At 41.4% G+C, this 19,278-nt stretch overlaps 1 protein-coding gene across 1 annotated transcript in view; it reads left to right on the top strand.

The window, feature by feature from the left end:
- Positions 1-10,469: 10,469 nt before the first annotated feature.
- The window catches only part of LOC134354671 (procollagen galactosyltransferase 2-like), a 191,546-nt gene continuing 182,737 nt past the window's right edge, over positions 10,470-19,278 (top strand). The window contains exon 1 of the mRNA XM_063063769.1: positions 10,470-10,754. Coding sequence (XP_062919839.1) covers positions 10,525-10,754 — 230 coding nt within the window. The 5' untranslated portion in view covers positions 10,470-10,524. The remainder of the gene's footprint in view (positions 10,755-19,278) is intronic.

A 19,278-nucleotide genomic window follows, 5' to 3' on the forward strand; every position in this document is an offset into this window, starting at 1 on the left:
TAACAATGCAGAAGATATGAAGCAAGTGTAAGAGGCCACAAATGGAAGAGAACAAAAATCTCAAAGAAAGAAGGTTACAGATATAATGAAAGGCAATGCAACATACAGAATGGAAAAGAAGGAGAGGATTTCTAACATTGCTAAGATTTCTGTGTGTTACTCTGCAAAGTCTATAATATAGAAGTGGCTAATGCCGTGCCCTAAAACAATGCCTGATACTGAATTCTTTGTCTGCTATTAAGTAGTGCCTTTCAATATCATCTTAGAAATGGAATGTCATCAAATAAGGTCAGAAGAAGAAATCTGAAACATCTCCAGTTTCCAATCATTAAAACAAAGATGGATTGTTCAAAGTAATGGCTGAATTACCAACAGAACAACGTTCTGTAAAATTCTACCATTTGTTCACTATGCTCTAATTTTCTTACATTTACTTGAAGTAAATGGATTAATTATGTGGGGCATTTTGGTTGACTGAAATGTAAACTATTTCAACTGTACTCTCCATTTCTTCTCAAGTTGGCTCTGCTCCTGGACTCTTTGTTCTGTCTCATCTGCTGTATGTTCCTTAACCCCTTGTTCCTCATAAAGTCATGCATGTTATTTTCTATTTGATTCTCTGATTTATTTATTTGATTGCCTTTCTTATGGGAGTAAATAAACTAAATTTAAAAAAAAAACAGTTTGCTTATTCCTGGCCAAGTGTGATGTGCATTTTAGGAGAGAAACATGAATGAAATCCTTTTAGAATTTAAGGACTTAATAAATGCAGCTTTTTATTGATTCATTCTCGGGCAATGGTTCCTGCAACATATTTTAAATATCTATGGCTGAATTTTTGACAGTGAACTGGAAATAACAAGTGTGTATCATGCTTTTCTTCCATTTAGGCAGTGCCTCTGGATTGAGGATGGCTTGCTTCTATTCCAGAGGTGTGAGCTCTGAAGTGGCCGACAAGGCCGGCATGGGAAACCACAGGTTAACCCAAAGATGTGGCAGCAGGTGGCGGAGTAGGTTTTGGGATGGTGCAGCTCCTTCTGATGTTTAAATGGGGATTCCGTTTGCTCCAATATCCAGACCCAATGATCTCAATGGCATCGAAGCTGCTTTTCCCCCCAGTTTGGAAGATCGGGAAATTCTCACAAGTCAGTGGGGAAGTTTTATGCATTCATTTGTTGATTGAGATACAGCACGGCATAGGCACTTTCGAGCCTTCAAGCAATCCCCCAATTTAATTCTGGCCTAATCACGAGACAATTTACAATGACCAATTAACCTACCAACCGGTAAGTCCTGGACTGTGAGAGGAAACCAGAGCATCAGGAGAAAACACACACGATCATGGTGAGAATGCTCAAACCCCTTACAGATAGCGGCGGGAATTGGACCTGGGCTGCTTGTACTGTAAAGCGTTCTGCTAACCACTATGTGGTCATGTACAGGATTTGAGCACATCCACTTGTTTAACTCCACCCCTGTGACAGAGTGTCTGATTGGAGAGGGTGATGTCAGACAAAGTGCCCCAGGCAGTGTAGCCAGCAGAGCGTAACTAGGCCCATCTTCTGCATTATTAAAAAATCCACATGAAGGAGTTGTTCCCATCAGTCAAATTTGTTATTGGAATGTCAAGATTTTGAACCTTAGGCTACAAAAGAACAACAAACAGGTTCTTGTCAACAGAGTTCATGTTACATGGTGGAAGTTTGTGATATTTTGTGAAGCTAGTCTGGGCCCAGCTGTCACCTATGCCACTTTGACGTGAAGTAATTTTAAAAAAATGAAGGTACTGACGGTCCACACATAATGGACAGGTTTTGTTTATGCAGATGACCATGTATAAATTCACATGTCTGTACATTGCGATGGAGTCATAATATAAAGGTTTTTACTCCCTCACATTGTGGGACAGATGTAAGATTTAAATAAATTCAGATTCAAGTCAATTTTATCTGCAAGATACACAAAGATGTCAATGGTAACCACACCTACACAGCTTTGTAATGAATGGTATCAAACGCACAAAAGACTGATAAGAAAAAAAACAATTGTCAAAAGTGAACAGAGAACTGAAACTAGTTCTGCCATTCTTAGGAACGACTGTATGTTCCTATGTTGGAATTTGATAATATTTTGGGAGCTTGGGAAATATTGGATATTTTAAAATAGAAAAATAAGCACACAACATTTCTGACACTGGAGAAAATAAGTATATTGACTTTATTGCGTCAGATTTGCAATCTTTGCACTTACCATGAAAAAATAACACTGTGAGACTTATTTATCAACAAGCCGAAATATGAATAAATATTTTTTTCAAACATCTTGTGTAATTTTCTACTAAACTGAATCATAATAGTGTGGCGTGTGGCCAAGAGGTTAAGGCATTGGACTAACGATCTGAAGGTCGTGAGTTTGAGTCCCAGCCGAGGCAGAGTGTTGTGTCCTTGAGCAAGGCACTTAACCACACACTGCTCCAGTCCACTCAGCTGAAAATGGGTTCTGGCGAAATGCTAGGGGTTAACCTCATGATAGACTGGCGTCCTAACCGGGGGGGGGGGCGGGGGCGGTGGGGAATCTCGTACTCTCAGTCACTTCACGCCACGGAAACCGGCATAAGCACCGCCTGATGAGCCTATAAGGCTCGGGGCAGACTTTAACTTTAAATAACTAATCATAATAGACAGATCATATTAAAGATTAGAGAGTTATTTGTACATGTGGATCACTGGCTACAATTTGTCCTGTAGTTCACCAGATGTGGCAAGCACAATAGTACTTTGTAGATCTATATCAGGTTGAATGAGAACCACACAAGGAGAGCTTAAAATTAAATACAAGCAACTGTGATACTTAATTTTAGTATCAGAAGCCTACCTCTGAGTTAATAAGGAGAAATAATTTTGCATTATATATTTTCCTTAATGTAAACTTGAAATTAAGAACAAACTGTCAAAATTACAGGAAAAAATGGCACATTAAGAAGGACTAGCCACTGTTTTGGTTGATATAATCCTTTAAATAAAAGATTGCAACTCAGTGCTTCAGCTGCCTTTTTCAGAAGGGAAAGCATATTAGACCGCAGCTCATCTATAGTCTGCTATCAGCAGCTAAACAGCCTTCCGTTTTTGCTTTTATCTATATAAATCTTGAAATAAAAATGCAACCTACTATAATTATTTTCCTGCCTGAGTGACCTGTTGACCTGTTTTTATGGGTGCTGTAAGTGATGTGATATGCTGAAATTTGCAATTGAATCAATTTTATTAAAGATAATTGCAAAATAAGGCTACATCATTGTTTCAACACAATTCAATGGTCCAATGCTACCACTTAATATTGGAGTATGCATACTTCTTACTCTTCACAGAGATCCACAAAACAGAAGAAAACCCAAAAAAATGAATGACAGAAAAAAATGTTAGAACCCCAAAGCACCCAAACCCCTTCCCATGCACAAGCAGCAGCAAAGCATCAACCCTCCCATCTCCCTCTCCCCCCCAACTTGTTGAAGTAGGAAGCATCAGCGCCCATCACCCACCAAGCATGCAGTAGCAAAGCAACCAATTTTTCTAAATCTTTCTCTCCACAGTTCTGTATCTCCAATAATGTTCTGACCGCAATGGAGCTTGCCTTCAGAACTAATGAGAAATGGTTTGACTTACAGTGACTACAGTCCAGAATCAAGGTTACCTGAGCCTCAGTAGTTAAGCTGCAATATGCAGATGATGCTTCCTTTTTCTTTCAAGCTCCAAGCATTTGCATCCCATTCAGAGAAGCACGTGAAAGGACATCATCATACTCAACATCTACAACTCAAAATTCCTCCATTAACCTGCTGACTCTGCACCATACAAAATTGCAACAGTAAAAATTAACAATGCGTCTCTGGAATACATGAACCATGTCCCTTATTCAGGGAGCCACCTCTTGGCCAAGGCACACATTAGTGATGAAATTCACCATTGACTTCAATGTACCAGCACAGAGTTTGATTAATTGTCCAAGAGTGTATTTGAAGATCAAGACCCTTAGATCTCATACAAAACACACATCTACTACGCAGAAGTGATCAGTGCCCAAGAATCCCGGACTACCTGTAGAGGGCATCTCATAATACTGGAAAAATACCAGCAATGCTGTCTCCGTAAAATTTTCCAAATCCGTTGGAAGAATAAGTGAACCAAAGTTGGTGTCCTCTTTCCAGTGAACACCCCAAGAACTGAGGCCACAGTCACTCATGTAGCTTCATTGGGTAAACCATATTGTTTACATAACCAACACCAGATTCCCAATCACAAACAAGAAAAAATCTGCAGGTGCTGGAAATCCAAGCAACACACACAAAATGCTGGCAGAACTCAGCAGCCAGACAGCATCTATGGAAAAGAGTACCATCGACATTTTAGGCCGAGACCCAATCCTGACAATATGCCCAAAACCCAGACCTGATGAAGGGTCCTCTTGTAATCTTTTCTATAGATGCTGCCTGGCCTGCTGAGTTCCTCCAGCATTTTGTGTGTGTTGACCAGATTCCTAAATATATTCCAAGTTCCAAAACGCTTTATAATGGCAAGAGATTTTCAGGTGAACAGGGGAAAAAACTCAAGCATGTGCTTAGATCCTACTTGAAAAAGTGCATTATCTCCACTGACTCCTGTAAGTTCCTAGCCCATGGCCGCCAGAAATAGAGAGGAAGCAATATCATTAATGCCTGATATAACGTTGCCATGGAGTTTCTCAAAGCCATCATTATCAACATATCTGCATGATATTTGATTTAAAAGGAAAGGAATAGTTGAAGGTCACCTGTGAAAATATGTGGCAATCTTTAATGGAGAACTGATGAAAATTCATTAATTCTGGATGGGTTATTCCATTGAGACAGGGAAAAGATTGGAGAATTAAGAAAATTTTTGTTCCGATATTTTGCACTATTTATTTGATTTATTTTTAATATACAGTACACTTTTATTGTAATTTACGGTTTTCATTACTATGTATTGCAGTGTATTGCAATTTCTTGACATATGCTGGCAATACTAAACCTGATTCTGCTTCAGAACCATGGTTGGCAAGAGAGGTAGGACTTTTAGTCAAGAGGATGGAAGATGCATACTTACGGTTTAGGAAGTAAAGATCAATCAGGGCTCTTGAGAGTTATAAGGAGCATGGAAGGATCTTAAGAAAGGAATTAGGAGAAGCTAGAAGAGTACATGAGAAGGCCTTGGCTAGTAGAATTGGCAAATCCTAAGACATTCTGCACATACATGAAGAACAGGAAGATGACTAGAGTGAAGGTAGAACTGCTCAGGGACAAAGAGGGAAATGTGCCTAGTGTCAGAGGAGGTATGGAGATTGTTATTGAATTATTTGCTTCAGTATTCATCAATGAGGGGGACTTTGATGACTGTGAGGTCAGTTTAGAACAGGCTAATGTGCTGGGGCATGCTGAGATTAAGAAACAGCCAGTGTTGAAGCTTTTGAAAGATATTAGGATAGATTAAGTCCCTGGAGCTGGATGAGATATATCCTTGGTTACTAGAGGAAGTGTGGGAGCAGATGGCTGGGGCATTGAAGATGATCTTTCCATCTTCACTGGCCACGCGAACAGGATTGGAGGATGGCAAATGTTGTTCCTTTGTTCAAGAGGGAAATAGGATAATCCTGGGGATTATCCACCTGCTGAGTTTTAAACCAGTCGTGGGCAAACTAATAGAGAGGATTCTTAGGGACAGGATTTATGAGCATTTGGAGAAGCATAGTCTGATTAGTGAGAGTCAGCATTGCTTTGTGAGGAGCAGGTCGTGCCTCACAAGCCTGGTTGAAGAGGTGACAAAACAAATTGATGAAGATAGAATGGTAGATGTGGTGTATATGGACTTTTGTAAGGCATTTAACAAGATAGCTCACCCAGAATGCTATGAGGCATAGGATCCATAGAAACTTGAGACCATAAACAGGCTTGCCCAGAGAAGGCAGGGGGTGGTAGAAAATTGTGTGTATTCTGCCCGGAGGTCCGGAACTAGTAGTGTTCTGCAGGGATCTGGGACCCTTGTTCTTTCTGAGTTTTGTAAATTACCTGGAAGAGGAAGTGGAATGGAAGGTTAATAAGCTTGCAGATTATTTGAAGGCTGATGGAGTTGTGGATAGTGAGAAGGTTGATGCCCCGGTTAAGAAAAAGAAGGAGGTGCTCGGCAGGTATAGGCAGCCAGGAACAAATGAGGTACTTGAGCAGTATAAGAAATATAACAGAACACTTAAGAAGGAAATCAGGAGGACTAAAAGAAGACATAAGATTGCTCTAGCTGACAAGGTGAAGGAGAACCCTGAGATCTTCTACAGATATACTGAGAGCAAAAGAATATCAATGTACAAAATTGGTCCTCTGGAAGATCAGAATGGTAAACTATTCATGGAACCAGAAGAGTTGGTGGTGTTGTAAAAAAAAAACCTCTCATAACAATGATCAGTGAGGCGCAGAGATATCTGCATTTACCGACACGTACCTTTGTTGTTTAAACTAATAAGTACGTGAATTCATACACTAAATACCTTGTATGCACACCCACTAAGTATCCCTGACTCTCCTGAATAGTCAAATAATAGCAAAGGTATTACCCTGGCCAAGGAGTCTACGCTGGCCAGGCATCCCCGTAGTACCGATTCACTCACCACGTGTTTAATGCAGGGTCGCTCATGCTTGTATCTATAATGGTTATTCTTTGAGGTTACTGCTGCCAGCACACATGAAGCATCGACTTTTCTATCCAACTGTTATCAATTCAAATATTGCAATCCAGTGTCATTGGCCTCAGGTCATGTGTCTGGCCTTTAACACCTTGTTATTGTCTCTGCTCCAAGCATCCATTTATTGCCCTCTTCCCATCAAGTGACAGTTGATAATTTATGGCTTTTTGTTGTCAATCAGCAATGAGCTCAAATCACTCCAGGCAGGTACAAACCCCAACACTCACAAACCTACATATTATAGCCAACCAAAGAACATCTCACAAGTACCTTCTTATTCAGAAATTGTCTCCAGTCCAGCAGATTACCTGAAGTATCATTGTGTCTTCTTTAAAACATTGATCAAGCTCAGCATGTCAAGCTCACAAAATGGAGAATAGAGTGTCTTCACAAAATGGCAGCTTCCATCCCCAAGCATGCGGCAAGAGCAAAGACAATGAGTTTGTCTGCTTCCATTGTCCTTGATTCATTTGATCTCACTGATTTATAGAATGTAGCTCTTTCTGGTCAAAAGTGGAGGTTTTAAATAGATTTTTTTTTTGCACCTGTATTAACTTGAAAGGTGGACACAGTCTGTACACGTGAGGCAATGCAGCAAGATGATCATGGACCCTATACAGATTACAGAAGAGGAGGTGTTTGCTGTCTTGAGGCAAATTATGGTGGATAAATCCCCAGGGTCTGACAAGGTGTTCCCTTGTGGGAGGCTAGTGCAGAAAATTGCAGGGGCTATAGCAGAGATATTTAAAACATTTTTAGCCATGGGTGAGGTGCTGGAGGATTGGAGGAGAGCAAATGCTGTTCCACTGTTTAAGAAAGGCTGTGAGTATAAGCCAGCAAATTATAGGCTGGTGAGCCTGACAGCAGTGGCAGGAAAGTTATTGGAAGGTACTGGATATATAAGTATTTGGATAGACAGGGATTGATTCAGGATAGTCAACATGACTTTGTACAAATTAATTCATATCTAACCAATCTTTCAGAGTTTTTCCAAGGAAGTTACCAGGAAAGTTCATGAAGGCAAGTCAGTGGATGTTGTTTACTTGAACTTTAGCAAGGTCCTTAACAAGGTTCTGTTTGTGAAGTTGCTCAAGAGGTTTCAGTTGCTTGCCATTCATGATGAGGTAGTAAATTGGATTAGACATTGACTTTGTGGGAGAAGCCAGAGTGGTTGTAGTTGGTTGCCTTCTGACTGGAGGCCTGTGGCTCATGGTGTGCTACAGGGATTGGTGCTGGGTCCATTGCTGTTTGTTGTCTACAATGATTTGGATAATCATGTGGTTAATTGGATCAGCAAATTTGCAGATGATACCAAGATTGGGGGTATGGTGGACAGCAAGGAAGGCTGTCAGAACTTGCAGTGGGCTGGTGAAGTGGACTGAAAAATAGCAGATGGAATTAAATGCAGATAGGTGTAAAGTGTTGCACTTTGTAAGGACCAACTAGGGTAGGTCTTACACCATGAGCGGTAGGTCACTGAGGAGCGCAGTAGAACAGAGCAATCTAGGAATACAAATCCATAATTTGTTGAAAGTGGTGTTACAGGTAGATAGGGTCATAAAGAAAGCTTCTGGCACTTTGGCCTTCACAATCAATGTATTGAGTACAGAAGATGGGATGTTATGACAAAATTCTATAAGGCATTAGTGAGGCCTAGTTAGGAGTATTGTGTCCAGTTTTGGTCATGTACCTACAGGAAAGATGTAATTAAGATTGAAAGAGTGCAGAGAAAATTTACAAGGAAGGTGCTGTGACTTGAGGACCTGAATTATAAGGAACAGTTGAATAGGTTAGGACTTCATTCCTTAGAATGTGTAAGACAGTGTGGAGATTTGATGGAGGAACAGAAAATCATGAGGGTATAGATAAGTTAAATGCAAGAAGGCATTTTCCACTGAGGTTGGCCAAGACTACAACCAGAAGAAATGGGTTAAGGATGAAAAGTTTAAGGGGAACATGAAGAGGAACTTCTTCACTCAGAGGTGGTGAGAGTGTGGAACGAGCTGCCAGCACGAGTGGTGCATGTAGGGTCAATTTCAATATTTATGTGATATTTTGATTGGTACATGGATGGGAGGGGTATGAAGGGCTTTGCTCCTGGTATAGGTTGATGGGACTAGATAGATTCATGGTTTGACAAGGACTAGATGGGCCAAATGGCCTGTTTATGTGCTGTAGTGTTCTATGACTCTAAGGTTGTTGAGAGTTACAATGGGACACTGACAGGATGCAGAGCTGGGCTGAACAACTGCAGATGGAGTTCAACTCGGAAAAGTAATTCATTTTGAAAACTTAAATTTTAAGGTAGAATACAGGTTAATAGCAAAATTCATAGCTTTGTGGAGGAACAGAGGGATCTGGACGACCAAGTCCATCAACTCCTCAAGGTTGCTGCGCAAGTTGATAGAGTGTTTAAGGTGCCATATGGTTTGTTGGCCTTCATGAGTTGGGAGATTGAACTCAAGAGCCCTGAAGCAATGTTGCAGATCTATAAAACTCTAGTTAGACCTCACTTGGAGTACAGTATTGTGTTTCGTGCATTGGAGAGAATGCAGGGGAGATTTACCAGGATGCTGCTTGAATTAGAGAACATTTCATATGAGGAAAGGTTGAGTGAGCTAGGACTTTCCTTGTTAGAGTGAAGAGGCTAAGTGGCAACTTGAAAGAGGTGTAAAAGATTAGAAGAGACAGATAAAATGGTCATCCTAGGGCACCAATGGCTAACCCCAGAGGACATTCTTTCAATGTGAGCAGAGGAAAATTTAGGAGAGATGTTAGAAGTAGGTTTTTTACACAAGGGAGTAGTAAGTGCCTGGATTGTACCGCCTGGTGTGGCAGTAGAAGCTGAGAGGGACATGTGAAAGACTCTTAGATAGGCATATGATTGAAAGAAAAAAGCGAAGGCTTAAGGGCTGCGTAGGAGGAGAAGGCTAGATGATGTTGGGTAGCTTAAAAGGTCGGCACATCGTGGGCCGAAAGGCCTTTACTGTGCTGTTCTATGTTTTAAGAATGCAGTATAGTACGGTATATTTCGCGAGGAGATATTGGATGTTCATGCGTTTGACATTAAGGGTGGTCGCTGCAGAACCCTTACACAATAGAAATTCTACGTACAAGGAATAATAAAGAGGAGGGAATCCCAGTTCGAAAGAGCTGATGTGATGCTACATTAAAATATTGAGCTATTTAATCTAATTTTAATTTTTCAAAATAGCCGTACCAAGTTCATCTCTGAACGGTTCCAAACTCCGTGAATTCATTCTGCTTTGAAGATTCACCGTAAATACAATTTAGATTTCCTCTTATCATTTGCTTGAATTGCGGCATATTTTAGTAATTACATTTCTACATATCAGCACACAGCACATGCAAAACGACGTTCAAATGTGCTTCAGAAAGAATATAAAGTGAAATTTAGACATTTCATTTGATTTTTATATAATGAAGCTCACGAAAGACGATAATATTACAAAAATATTGAGAATTTGCACGTTTCTTTTAGTCTTTGTCTTTCTGTTGTATCTTAACTTAGAATGTTTATTTGCCAAGTGTGTAGATTTTCATGAAACACGCTGTTCTACACCACAGCAATAGTTCTTGCCGAGAATTACAACCTAGCTTGTTGGGCGCCTGCATTTTGTATGTAAATGACTGCAGATCGCTGAATGATGAAAGTCAAGGGAGAGAGCGAAATAGGGGTGACGACTTCACAGAGGCAACAGCCCAGTGCCAGTCACAACAGGACTGGGAGCCTCGCTTTAATGCACCTACTACAACATGGCTGCGTACACGCATCTCTACAACTCTCTCATCTGCCTGGTGCTCTCGCTGACAGCGACTGCGGGCAATGAGGGCTATTTTCCGGAGGAAAAACTGGCGTCGGAGTCGGCTCTACAACGACCCAAGGTTCTACTGGCTATTATCGCCCGGAACGCGGCACACACGTTGCCCCATTATCTAGGCTGCATCGACCGGCTGGACTACCCGAAAGACCGTATCGCTCTCTGGTGAGTTTGGCTGAATGTGCTTTAAGTAAGAAGTTTATTGTGATCTTAAAAAAAGAATAAAAGGCAAAGAGCGTCAAATCGATTCAACAGGGGTTAGAGACACCTTTTCAGAAAGGTTCAGGCTGGGGAGATCACCGACAACTATTGCCCTGGCATAGGTTCTGATTTAATATAATGCCTACTGATTTTAGCCACAAACTCGGCGGCGTTCAAACGTGGGAGTACACAGTGCAGTGTCTACTTTCTTATTCCGTGGCAAAATCGCGATCTGCTTTACCAGATAATTTTACATATAAATACCTGCCGAAACTTTCGCAAGTCCCAGACTGAATCAGGAAAGAGTGCACTTGTAGAGCTGTCGATTGCTTCACATTGAAGTGAACACTACTGAAGTGGGATATAAGCATAGGGACAGACAACTTGCTTTGGCGGTTTCCCGCGTCATCTTGGATCTGAGCTCTCTGGTTAACAGCAGGTGGATGGTTATCAGGAATGAGTTGAAATCATTAACTTGTATTTGGAGTTTTACCTGCACAGAGAATGGAATCTGGTTTTGCAGGCATTGGGTGCCGATGTCCCTGTTCCAGTGGCGGGACTTTGCTGGGTTAGTTTAGCACCGCCCCTTTTAAAATTACCTAGCCCCTCTCCTTTGCGGATGGATACCCCAATTCTATCAGACGGCATTCCTAACCTCACTATGGACGCTGAACAGTTTGGCTCGGTATTTCGCTATATGTGAAAGGTTTCCCAGTGCAATATTAAACCAGACTGAATCACAAGGCTCAGACCTTAAGCAGTGAGTAGTTATATTATCAGTCAACACCAGAGCTGCGAGCAATGGTTAGAATTTCCGCACTAAAAGTACATTTAAAAAATCTGAAACAAATTAGGCAATGCTGGAAACTCAGCAAGTCAGGTAAATTTGTGGGAAGGTTAAAGAAATTACGCGTTCCGTCTTTTTCTCTCAACTCTCGCTGATTAACTTTAAAAACTTTGGAAACGAGACCTGACCTGGCGGCGGGTTTGATGAGAATGAAGGATTGACGCCCCCAAGGACTTTCTAACGACCCCAGGGTATTGACCAAACTAAAGTTCAAAGTTCAAATAAATTTATTATCGAATTACATATATGTCACCATATACAACCATAAAATTCGTTTTCTTGCGGGCATACTCAGTAAATCCAAAAGCCATAATAGAATCAATGAAAGGTCGGACAAACAACCAATGTGCAAAAGACAACAAGCTCTCGACACTCTTGAGAACAAATGCTTCTGATTTTCAATGTGCTTTGGACGTGTTCAACCCACACCCGGACTCCGGAAGGCAGTATCGAGCAGCTGGCGTTCCCTTCGCCCTCTCAGCCACGCTAGTGTGAAAGATAGCAGGGACATTGATAGAATTCTTCAGCTACGCGCTGAATGGGGAAGAAGGGATCACTGTTTAAAAGTCAGTGTGCGTCCGTACTTGCACATTATATATCAGCACGTGATTTGTCTTTGCTCTTCCCAGAGCTTTTTATTTGAATACAACCAAGGGTCTCGAAGGAGTTAAGGCAGCCTAGCAGGCTGGATATTCCTGCAGTCTATCAGTGGGGCAAGATTGATCAAGGCTTGCTGGCCTGCAGCTCGAACATATTAGCACACTATTGATATTTTTGCTTCATTGACTATTGAGGAAATTTATACATCAAAAGCCACTTTTATTTATCGGTGACCATTAGCTATAGTCCTGCTCCGTAGTGCCACCGTTCTGAAGTGCTTCAGAAGATAACCGAAACCCAGAGTATTTGCAGGTTTTAAACAGTCGATTACTTAAATTTGTCCTGAATTTTTGGATCTCGGGCATCTTCCCTTGGTATCAACATTTATTTGGAGAAATGTATATTCCGTGAGCTTGAAGTTCACAAATACAAGCCGAAAATGCTGGAAATACTCAGTAGGGCGCGCGGAGAGAGAAACGGGGAACGCGATGGATCATTGGATTTGCTGTTTGGACTCCTCATTACCGTGCTCACAACACAACAACCCCCTCAGGTTATTACAAAATTTCCCGGCGAATCTGGGAAATAAATGATTCAGTTATTCCTTGTTGTCCGTCAGCCGAGGCAGCGCGGAAGCGAGGTCGAGGTTCCCAGCCTGTACCTGGGCAGCCGCCAGTACTGGGCAGCCCTTGAAAAGCAGCATTTGTCTGCTGGAATAAAAAACGAGGAGAGCTCAATCCCAACACTTGTCTCTACAACCCCGCCCCCTTCACCGCGTCGGTTTCGATAGTATTCAGTCTTCCGACGTGACGGGCAGGCATGACAATCCTGCCTACCGCTGGCTCACTGGTTACGGTGGAAAAGTCGCTGCCGCCAACCCCTCCGTCCAGCGGAACGGTGCCCGGGTGTCCAGGCGGACTCCGGACGCTGCTACCTGCAGTCAGCCGGCTGAGAGGCTCGACGCAGCCGGCGACGCGCTGACAGGTCTCTACACTCGGGGTACGTCCTGGGAGGGAAGACAGCCGGCTTTGCTGAACTATATCCGAGAAACTTGTTAGACACGGGTCAAGTTGTTTAATATCATACTTCAGTAGTGACTGAAACCCGGTAGCAAGGGACTAATATTAGTCCTCTGCATCCAACACAGAGCTAAGCTCCTCCCTCCGGTTTTTACGCGGGTTTAGGTGAGGGAAATCTCCCCTATATAGAAGTATTTCAAAGCAGTAGTTTACACTCCCATTCCCGCTGATACTCACTTTGAAGTGCGAATGGCATGTTAGATTATGATTTACTTCACAAAGGTTGTCTGGGAGATGGAGACGTGGGTGGATGTAGTCTCGCATTGTTATGGCTGCGCAAAGTCGATGACATTCTTGAAACAGGCTAAACAATATGGTTAGACCACAGGTGGTGTGAGCTGTGAGTAAGTCATCATTGGCAGTTTCGTACTCGGGGTATCTCCAGCGCTGTTGATAACATCTTCTCTCTGTACTCCAACAGAGTGTTTGTGTAAGCTTTCGGCAATTAAAGTTAAGCTTCCTGGATACCCCTGCTTGTATGCGAAGAATGTAATTTTACTTGGCAAAAACAAAATATGGTTTCCAATGCACAGGATCGGAAAAAAGGTTGCAGAGGGTTGTAAACCCAGCTCGCTCCATTATGGGCCCTAGCATCCCCATGATCGCGGACACCTTCAAAAGCGATGCCTCAAGAAGGCGGCATCCATCATTAAGGATCTTCTCCGGCCAGAACATGCTCTGTTCTCGTTGCTACCTGCAGGGAAGAGGTTCAAGAGCCTGAAATCACGCACTCAACGTTTAAGGAACAACTACCCCCACCTCTTCGGATTTCTAAACGGTCGATGATCCCACATCACTTTTATTTTTGCACTGTTTATTTATTTTTTATATTTCTTATTGTAACTTATAGTAATTTTTATGGATTGCACTGTACTGCTACCACAAAACAACAGATTTTACAATATATGATTCTGATTTTTGATTTTCCTTGGAACATCATCCTTTATTAGTCATGAAATGATGGAGAGGGAAAGGCAGATATTGCAAGAAACTTGGAGCCAATAAATCAGCATGAACCACATCTAGACACCCTTGCCTAATCTGCTAGCATCTTATCTCTTCTGTTCTCAACACCAGTGCCCATGATGGAGCTGGCTGAGGTGACAACAGTCTGCAGGTTTTTCTCATCCTGTGCATTTGGGAACCACACTTTTTACGCCTGTGAATTTACATTCTTCACTTACTGGCATGGGAACCAGCATGATAGGGCAAAGGATGGGGCAGTTGGTTTGCAAGTAGATGCAGTGTTTAGTTCAGAAAGAGATAAGAATTTATATTCCAGTAACATGGGGGCAAAATTGGAAAGGGTGATGATTACGGGACTGAAGGTGTTATATTTGAATGCATACAGTATACAGAATAAGGTAGATGATCTTGTAGTACAGTTAGAGATTGGCAAATATATTGTGGGCATCACAGAGTTGTGGCTGAAAGAAGATCATAGTTGGGAGCTTAACATCTGAGGAGACACCAACAGCGCAGAAGCAAGGTTGAGGTGTCCTGCTTGTACCTGGGCAGCCCTTGAAAGGCAGCATTTGTCTGTAGGAATAAAAAAACGAGGAGAGCCTGGTTTCCTTAAGGGGAAAACCTTGCCTGGCAAATCTTTTGGAATTCTTTGAGAAATTAACAGGCAGTATAGATAAAGGAGAGTCAGTGGATGTTGTTTACTTGGATTTTCGGAAGGCCTTTGACAAGGAGTTGCAAATGAGGCTGTTAAACAAGAAAAGAGCCCACAGTATTACAGGAAAGATATTAGCATGAATAGAATATTTGCTGATTGGCAGGAGGCAAGGAGTGGGAATAAAAGGGGCCTTTTCTGGTTGGCTGCCAGTGAGTAATGGTGTTCCACAGAGATCAGTGTTGGGGGCCACTTCTTTTCATGTTATATGACAGTGATTGGGTGATGGAATTGATGGCTTTGTGGCCAAGTTTGTAGACAATATGAAAATAGGTGGAGGGGCAGGTAGTGTTGAGGAAGCAGGCGTCTGCAGAAGGACTTTGACAGATTAGGAGAATGGACAAAGAAGTGGCAGATAGAATATAGTGTAGGGAAGTGTATTGTCATGCACTTTGGTAGAAAGATTAAAGGGCAGACTATTTTCTATATGTGGAGAAAATTCAGAAATCAGAGATGCACAGGAACTCTTTGCGCAGGATTCCCTAAAGATTAGCTTGCAGGTCGAGAGTCAATGGTGAGAAAGGCAAATGCAATGTTAGCATTCATTTCAAGAGGACTAGAATATGAAAGCAAGGATGTAATGCTGAGGCTTTATAAGGCACTGGTTAGAACACATTTGGAGTGTTGTGAATAATTTTGGGCACCTTATTTAAGAAAGGATGTGTGCCATTGAAGAGAGTCTAGAGGAGGTTCATGAGAATGAAGTTAATATATGAGGAGCATTTGAAGAGCCTGGGCCTGTACTCATGGGAGTTTAGAAGAATGAGGGGGCATTTCATTTCATTGAAAGCTATGAAATATTGAAAGGCCTAGATAGAGCGGACGTGGAGAGGATGTCTCCTACAGTAGGGGAGTCTCGCACCAGAGGATGAATCCTCAGGGTAGAAGGATGTCCCTTTAGAACAGAAATGAGAGGGTGGTGAATCTGTAGAATTCATTGCCACAGATGGCTGTGGAGGTCTAGTCATTGCTTATATTTAACACAGATTTTCTTGATTAATAAGGGCGTAAAAGGTTATGGGGAGAAGGCAGGAGAATGGAATGGCAGAGCAGACTTGATAGGATGAACAGCCTAAGTTTGCTCCCATGTCTTATGGACTGGAACCCCATAGCCTTCTGTCTCAAGGCAAGATTTGTGCCAGTGAGGATTGGCTAAATCCTAAATTTAAGAAACAGCTCTAGGCCAATGACCTTTCCATTAGAAAGTTCTTTCTGCAGTTTTGTACATTAGTGATAGTTAAAAAAGCGCATTGTCTACTTTGTCTGAGTTCTACAAAGCACACCCTCAATGACTTTATAAGTCTGAACTTGGATCAAAAAGTGCACTGTCATCACTGGACCAAGGTGCACAACACAGTATATACTATTAAGTCACATACAACACATAACATAATATTATCATAACATAACATTAGAAGTTTGACATTTAGCATAAGGCATATTTATGACACAAGTTAAAAAGTAAACAGTATAACACTACCTGGGTGGTGGCAGGGAGTTCAGTAGTCTCTCAGCCTGGAGGAAGAAGCTGTTTCCTATCCTAACAGTCCTTGTCCTAATACTACAGTACCTCCTGCTTGATGGTAGGGGTTCAAAGAGATTGTGGGACATCAGGCAGATGCTGCAATATTTTTCATATGCAAGACAGAATTTGAAAATCAATAAAACTTCAAATGCAGGAAATCTGAGAAGGAGTTATTGATCTGAAATGTTAATAGTGTTTCTCTATCCACAGATGCAAGGTGACCTGCTGGATATTTCCAGTGAATTGCTGTTATCAGTTACTTTTACATGGAATCATTTTCTACAGGAGACTTATTCTAATTTAGCCACAGAAAGACTGGGAATTTCCTTTTATATTTTTTTTGAGGAAAGCACCTATCATCTGGTCCATAGCATCAGTTCATATTGTGACTTTTAATACATGAAATATTTTCCTTTTGGATTTTCTGGAATCCTGCATAATACCTGGTGTTGGTTGCTGATGTTAGATTTGCATTGCATTCCTGTCAGCAGCACTTCACAGTATTTTTGTGAACTTTAGTAATGAATTCCAATGTCATCCTCAATGCCTCCATTATCTTCATTGTAAGCAAATACTGACGTCATTCAACCTGTACTGTTTATGCTTTCAGTTTCCTTTTTTGCATAGTTCATGTATATGTTCTCCTGTGCTACAAATTTCCATCCACCATGGCAGTGCTTGGATTTTGTATTGGATCCTTCAGTACAAAATTTAATCATTAATTATAGATAAAAGAAGTGGTAGTACAGGAATGGCAAACCCTTTTGAGAGTGTGTTTCCAAAATGGCAATAATCAAAAATTTTCCCTCGTCTACCATGGTAATTTTCAGCAGAGGTTATCATTGAATAATGAATTATTAACAATAATTATGGACTTTTTTTAAGGCAAAAGGATGAGTCTAGTTGCTTCTTTACATGTATTACTATTAATAAAAGTATAACAGAGAAGGTTTGAAATAAATGAACCATTTTATAAAACCTGTTCAAAAATTATTAATTCTGGATTCCAGTTAAGTGAACCACATTGGGACCAGTACATTTTGGCCCATTTAAGTGGTTGCCCCAATTAGCTGAAGTTTCATAGAAATAGTTAAAAAGGTGTAAAAAAAAAGGCAAAGTACCATTTAGCTGAGTAAGAAACTATGTATTTACATAAGGTACAGAACAAATTAGAACATTACCAATACTACAATCATCATGTGCCATGTCATATGATGTGGGCAATCATGGTCTTTGAACATGATTGTTCTTGGCAAATTTTTCTCCAGAAGTTGTTTGCCATTGCTTTCTTCTGGGCAGTGTCTTTAGAACATGGGTGACCCCAGCAATGTTCAATACTCTTTCGAGGTTGCCTGATGTCAGTGGCTGCATAAGCAGGACTTGTGATATGACCAGCTACTCTTGCAGCCATCCACCACCTGCAGGCCAGTAGAGGGAAGGAATACCTTACGCCCCTTCAATGAGACGTATCTCCACCCAGCCACCCAACCAATACTACTATAGTATTATAAAACTATGGATTCGCTCTGAATAGTTATCGACAGAGGAATTCATCCAGTGTATGCTGCCATTTTCTTTTGATTGACAATGTCAGTGCTGACACCTAGTGCAGATAATGGACTGCCTTCATACAATGCTTTCGACGATTATATCCTCCACTGTAGATCTGTACATTGTGATTACATACCTAACTCTTAAGACTTGGTCTTAGAATCATACAGTCATACAGCACTACAGGACAGAAACAGGCCCTTTGGCCCATCTAGTCCATACCACACTATTATTCTACCTAGTCCCATTGACTTGCAGCTGGACCATTGCTCTTCATATCCTTCCATCCATGTGTACTTTTGCAAACTTCTCTTAAAAGTTGCAATTAATCTCATCCACAACTTCCACTGGCAGCTCCTTCTACACACACTCCACTCTCTGAGTGAGGAAGTTTCCCTCAGCTTCCACATAAACATTTCACCTTCCACACTTAACCTATGACCTCTAGTTCTAATTTTATCTAACCTCAGTGGAAAAAGCTTCCTTGCATTTACCCTAACCTATACCCCTCATAATGTTACATACCCCTTTCAGATCTCCCCTACTTTTCCTTTGCTCCGAGGAATAAAACCCTAACCTAGAACAGGTCCTCAAGTTCCAGTAACAACTTTGTAAAATTCTTCTGTATTCTTTCAAACTTATTGATATCATTCCTGCAGGTAGGTGTCCAGAGCTGCACAAAATACTTCAAATTTGGCTACACCAATATGTTATATGACCACAACATAACATCCCAACTCCTGTAGTCAATACCCTGATTTATGAAGGCAATGTGTCAAAAGCTCACTTTGCAATCCCATTGACCTTTCATGTCACTTTCAAGGAATTATGGATCGGTATTCCAAGGCCCTTCTGCTTCACCACATTCCTCAGTGGCTTACTGTTCACTGTGTAAGTCCTCCCAAAATGCAAAACCTCACATATGCCTGCAGTAAATTACATTTGCCATTTTCCAGCCCACTTTTCTAGCTGGTCCAGATTCGGCTGCAAGCCTTGTTAGTCTTCTTCACTGTCCACTATGCCCCTAATCTTGATGTCAGCTGTAAATTTTCAGATCCACTTTATCTTATTATCATCCAAACTATTAATATAGATGACAAACAGCAATGGACCAAGCACTGACCTGTTATCTCTGTTCTTGATAAAAGACAAACTTTGCATGGGCAAAACTAACACAACTTCATTCGGACACTCTATAGACATGATGG

The sequence above is a fragment of the Mobula hypostoma genome, chromosome 12, assembly GCF_963921235.1.
Source record: "Mobula hypostoma chromosome 12, sMobHyp1.1, whole genome shotgun sequence".
Classification (NCBI taxonomy): domain Eukaryota; kingdom Metazoa; phylum Chordata; class Chondrichthyes; order Myliobatiformes; family Myliobatidae; genus Mobula; species Mobula hypostoma.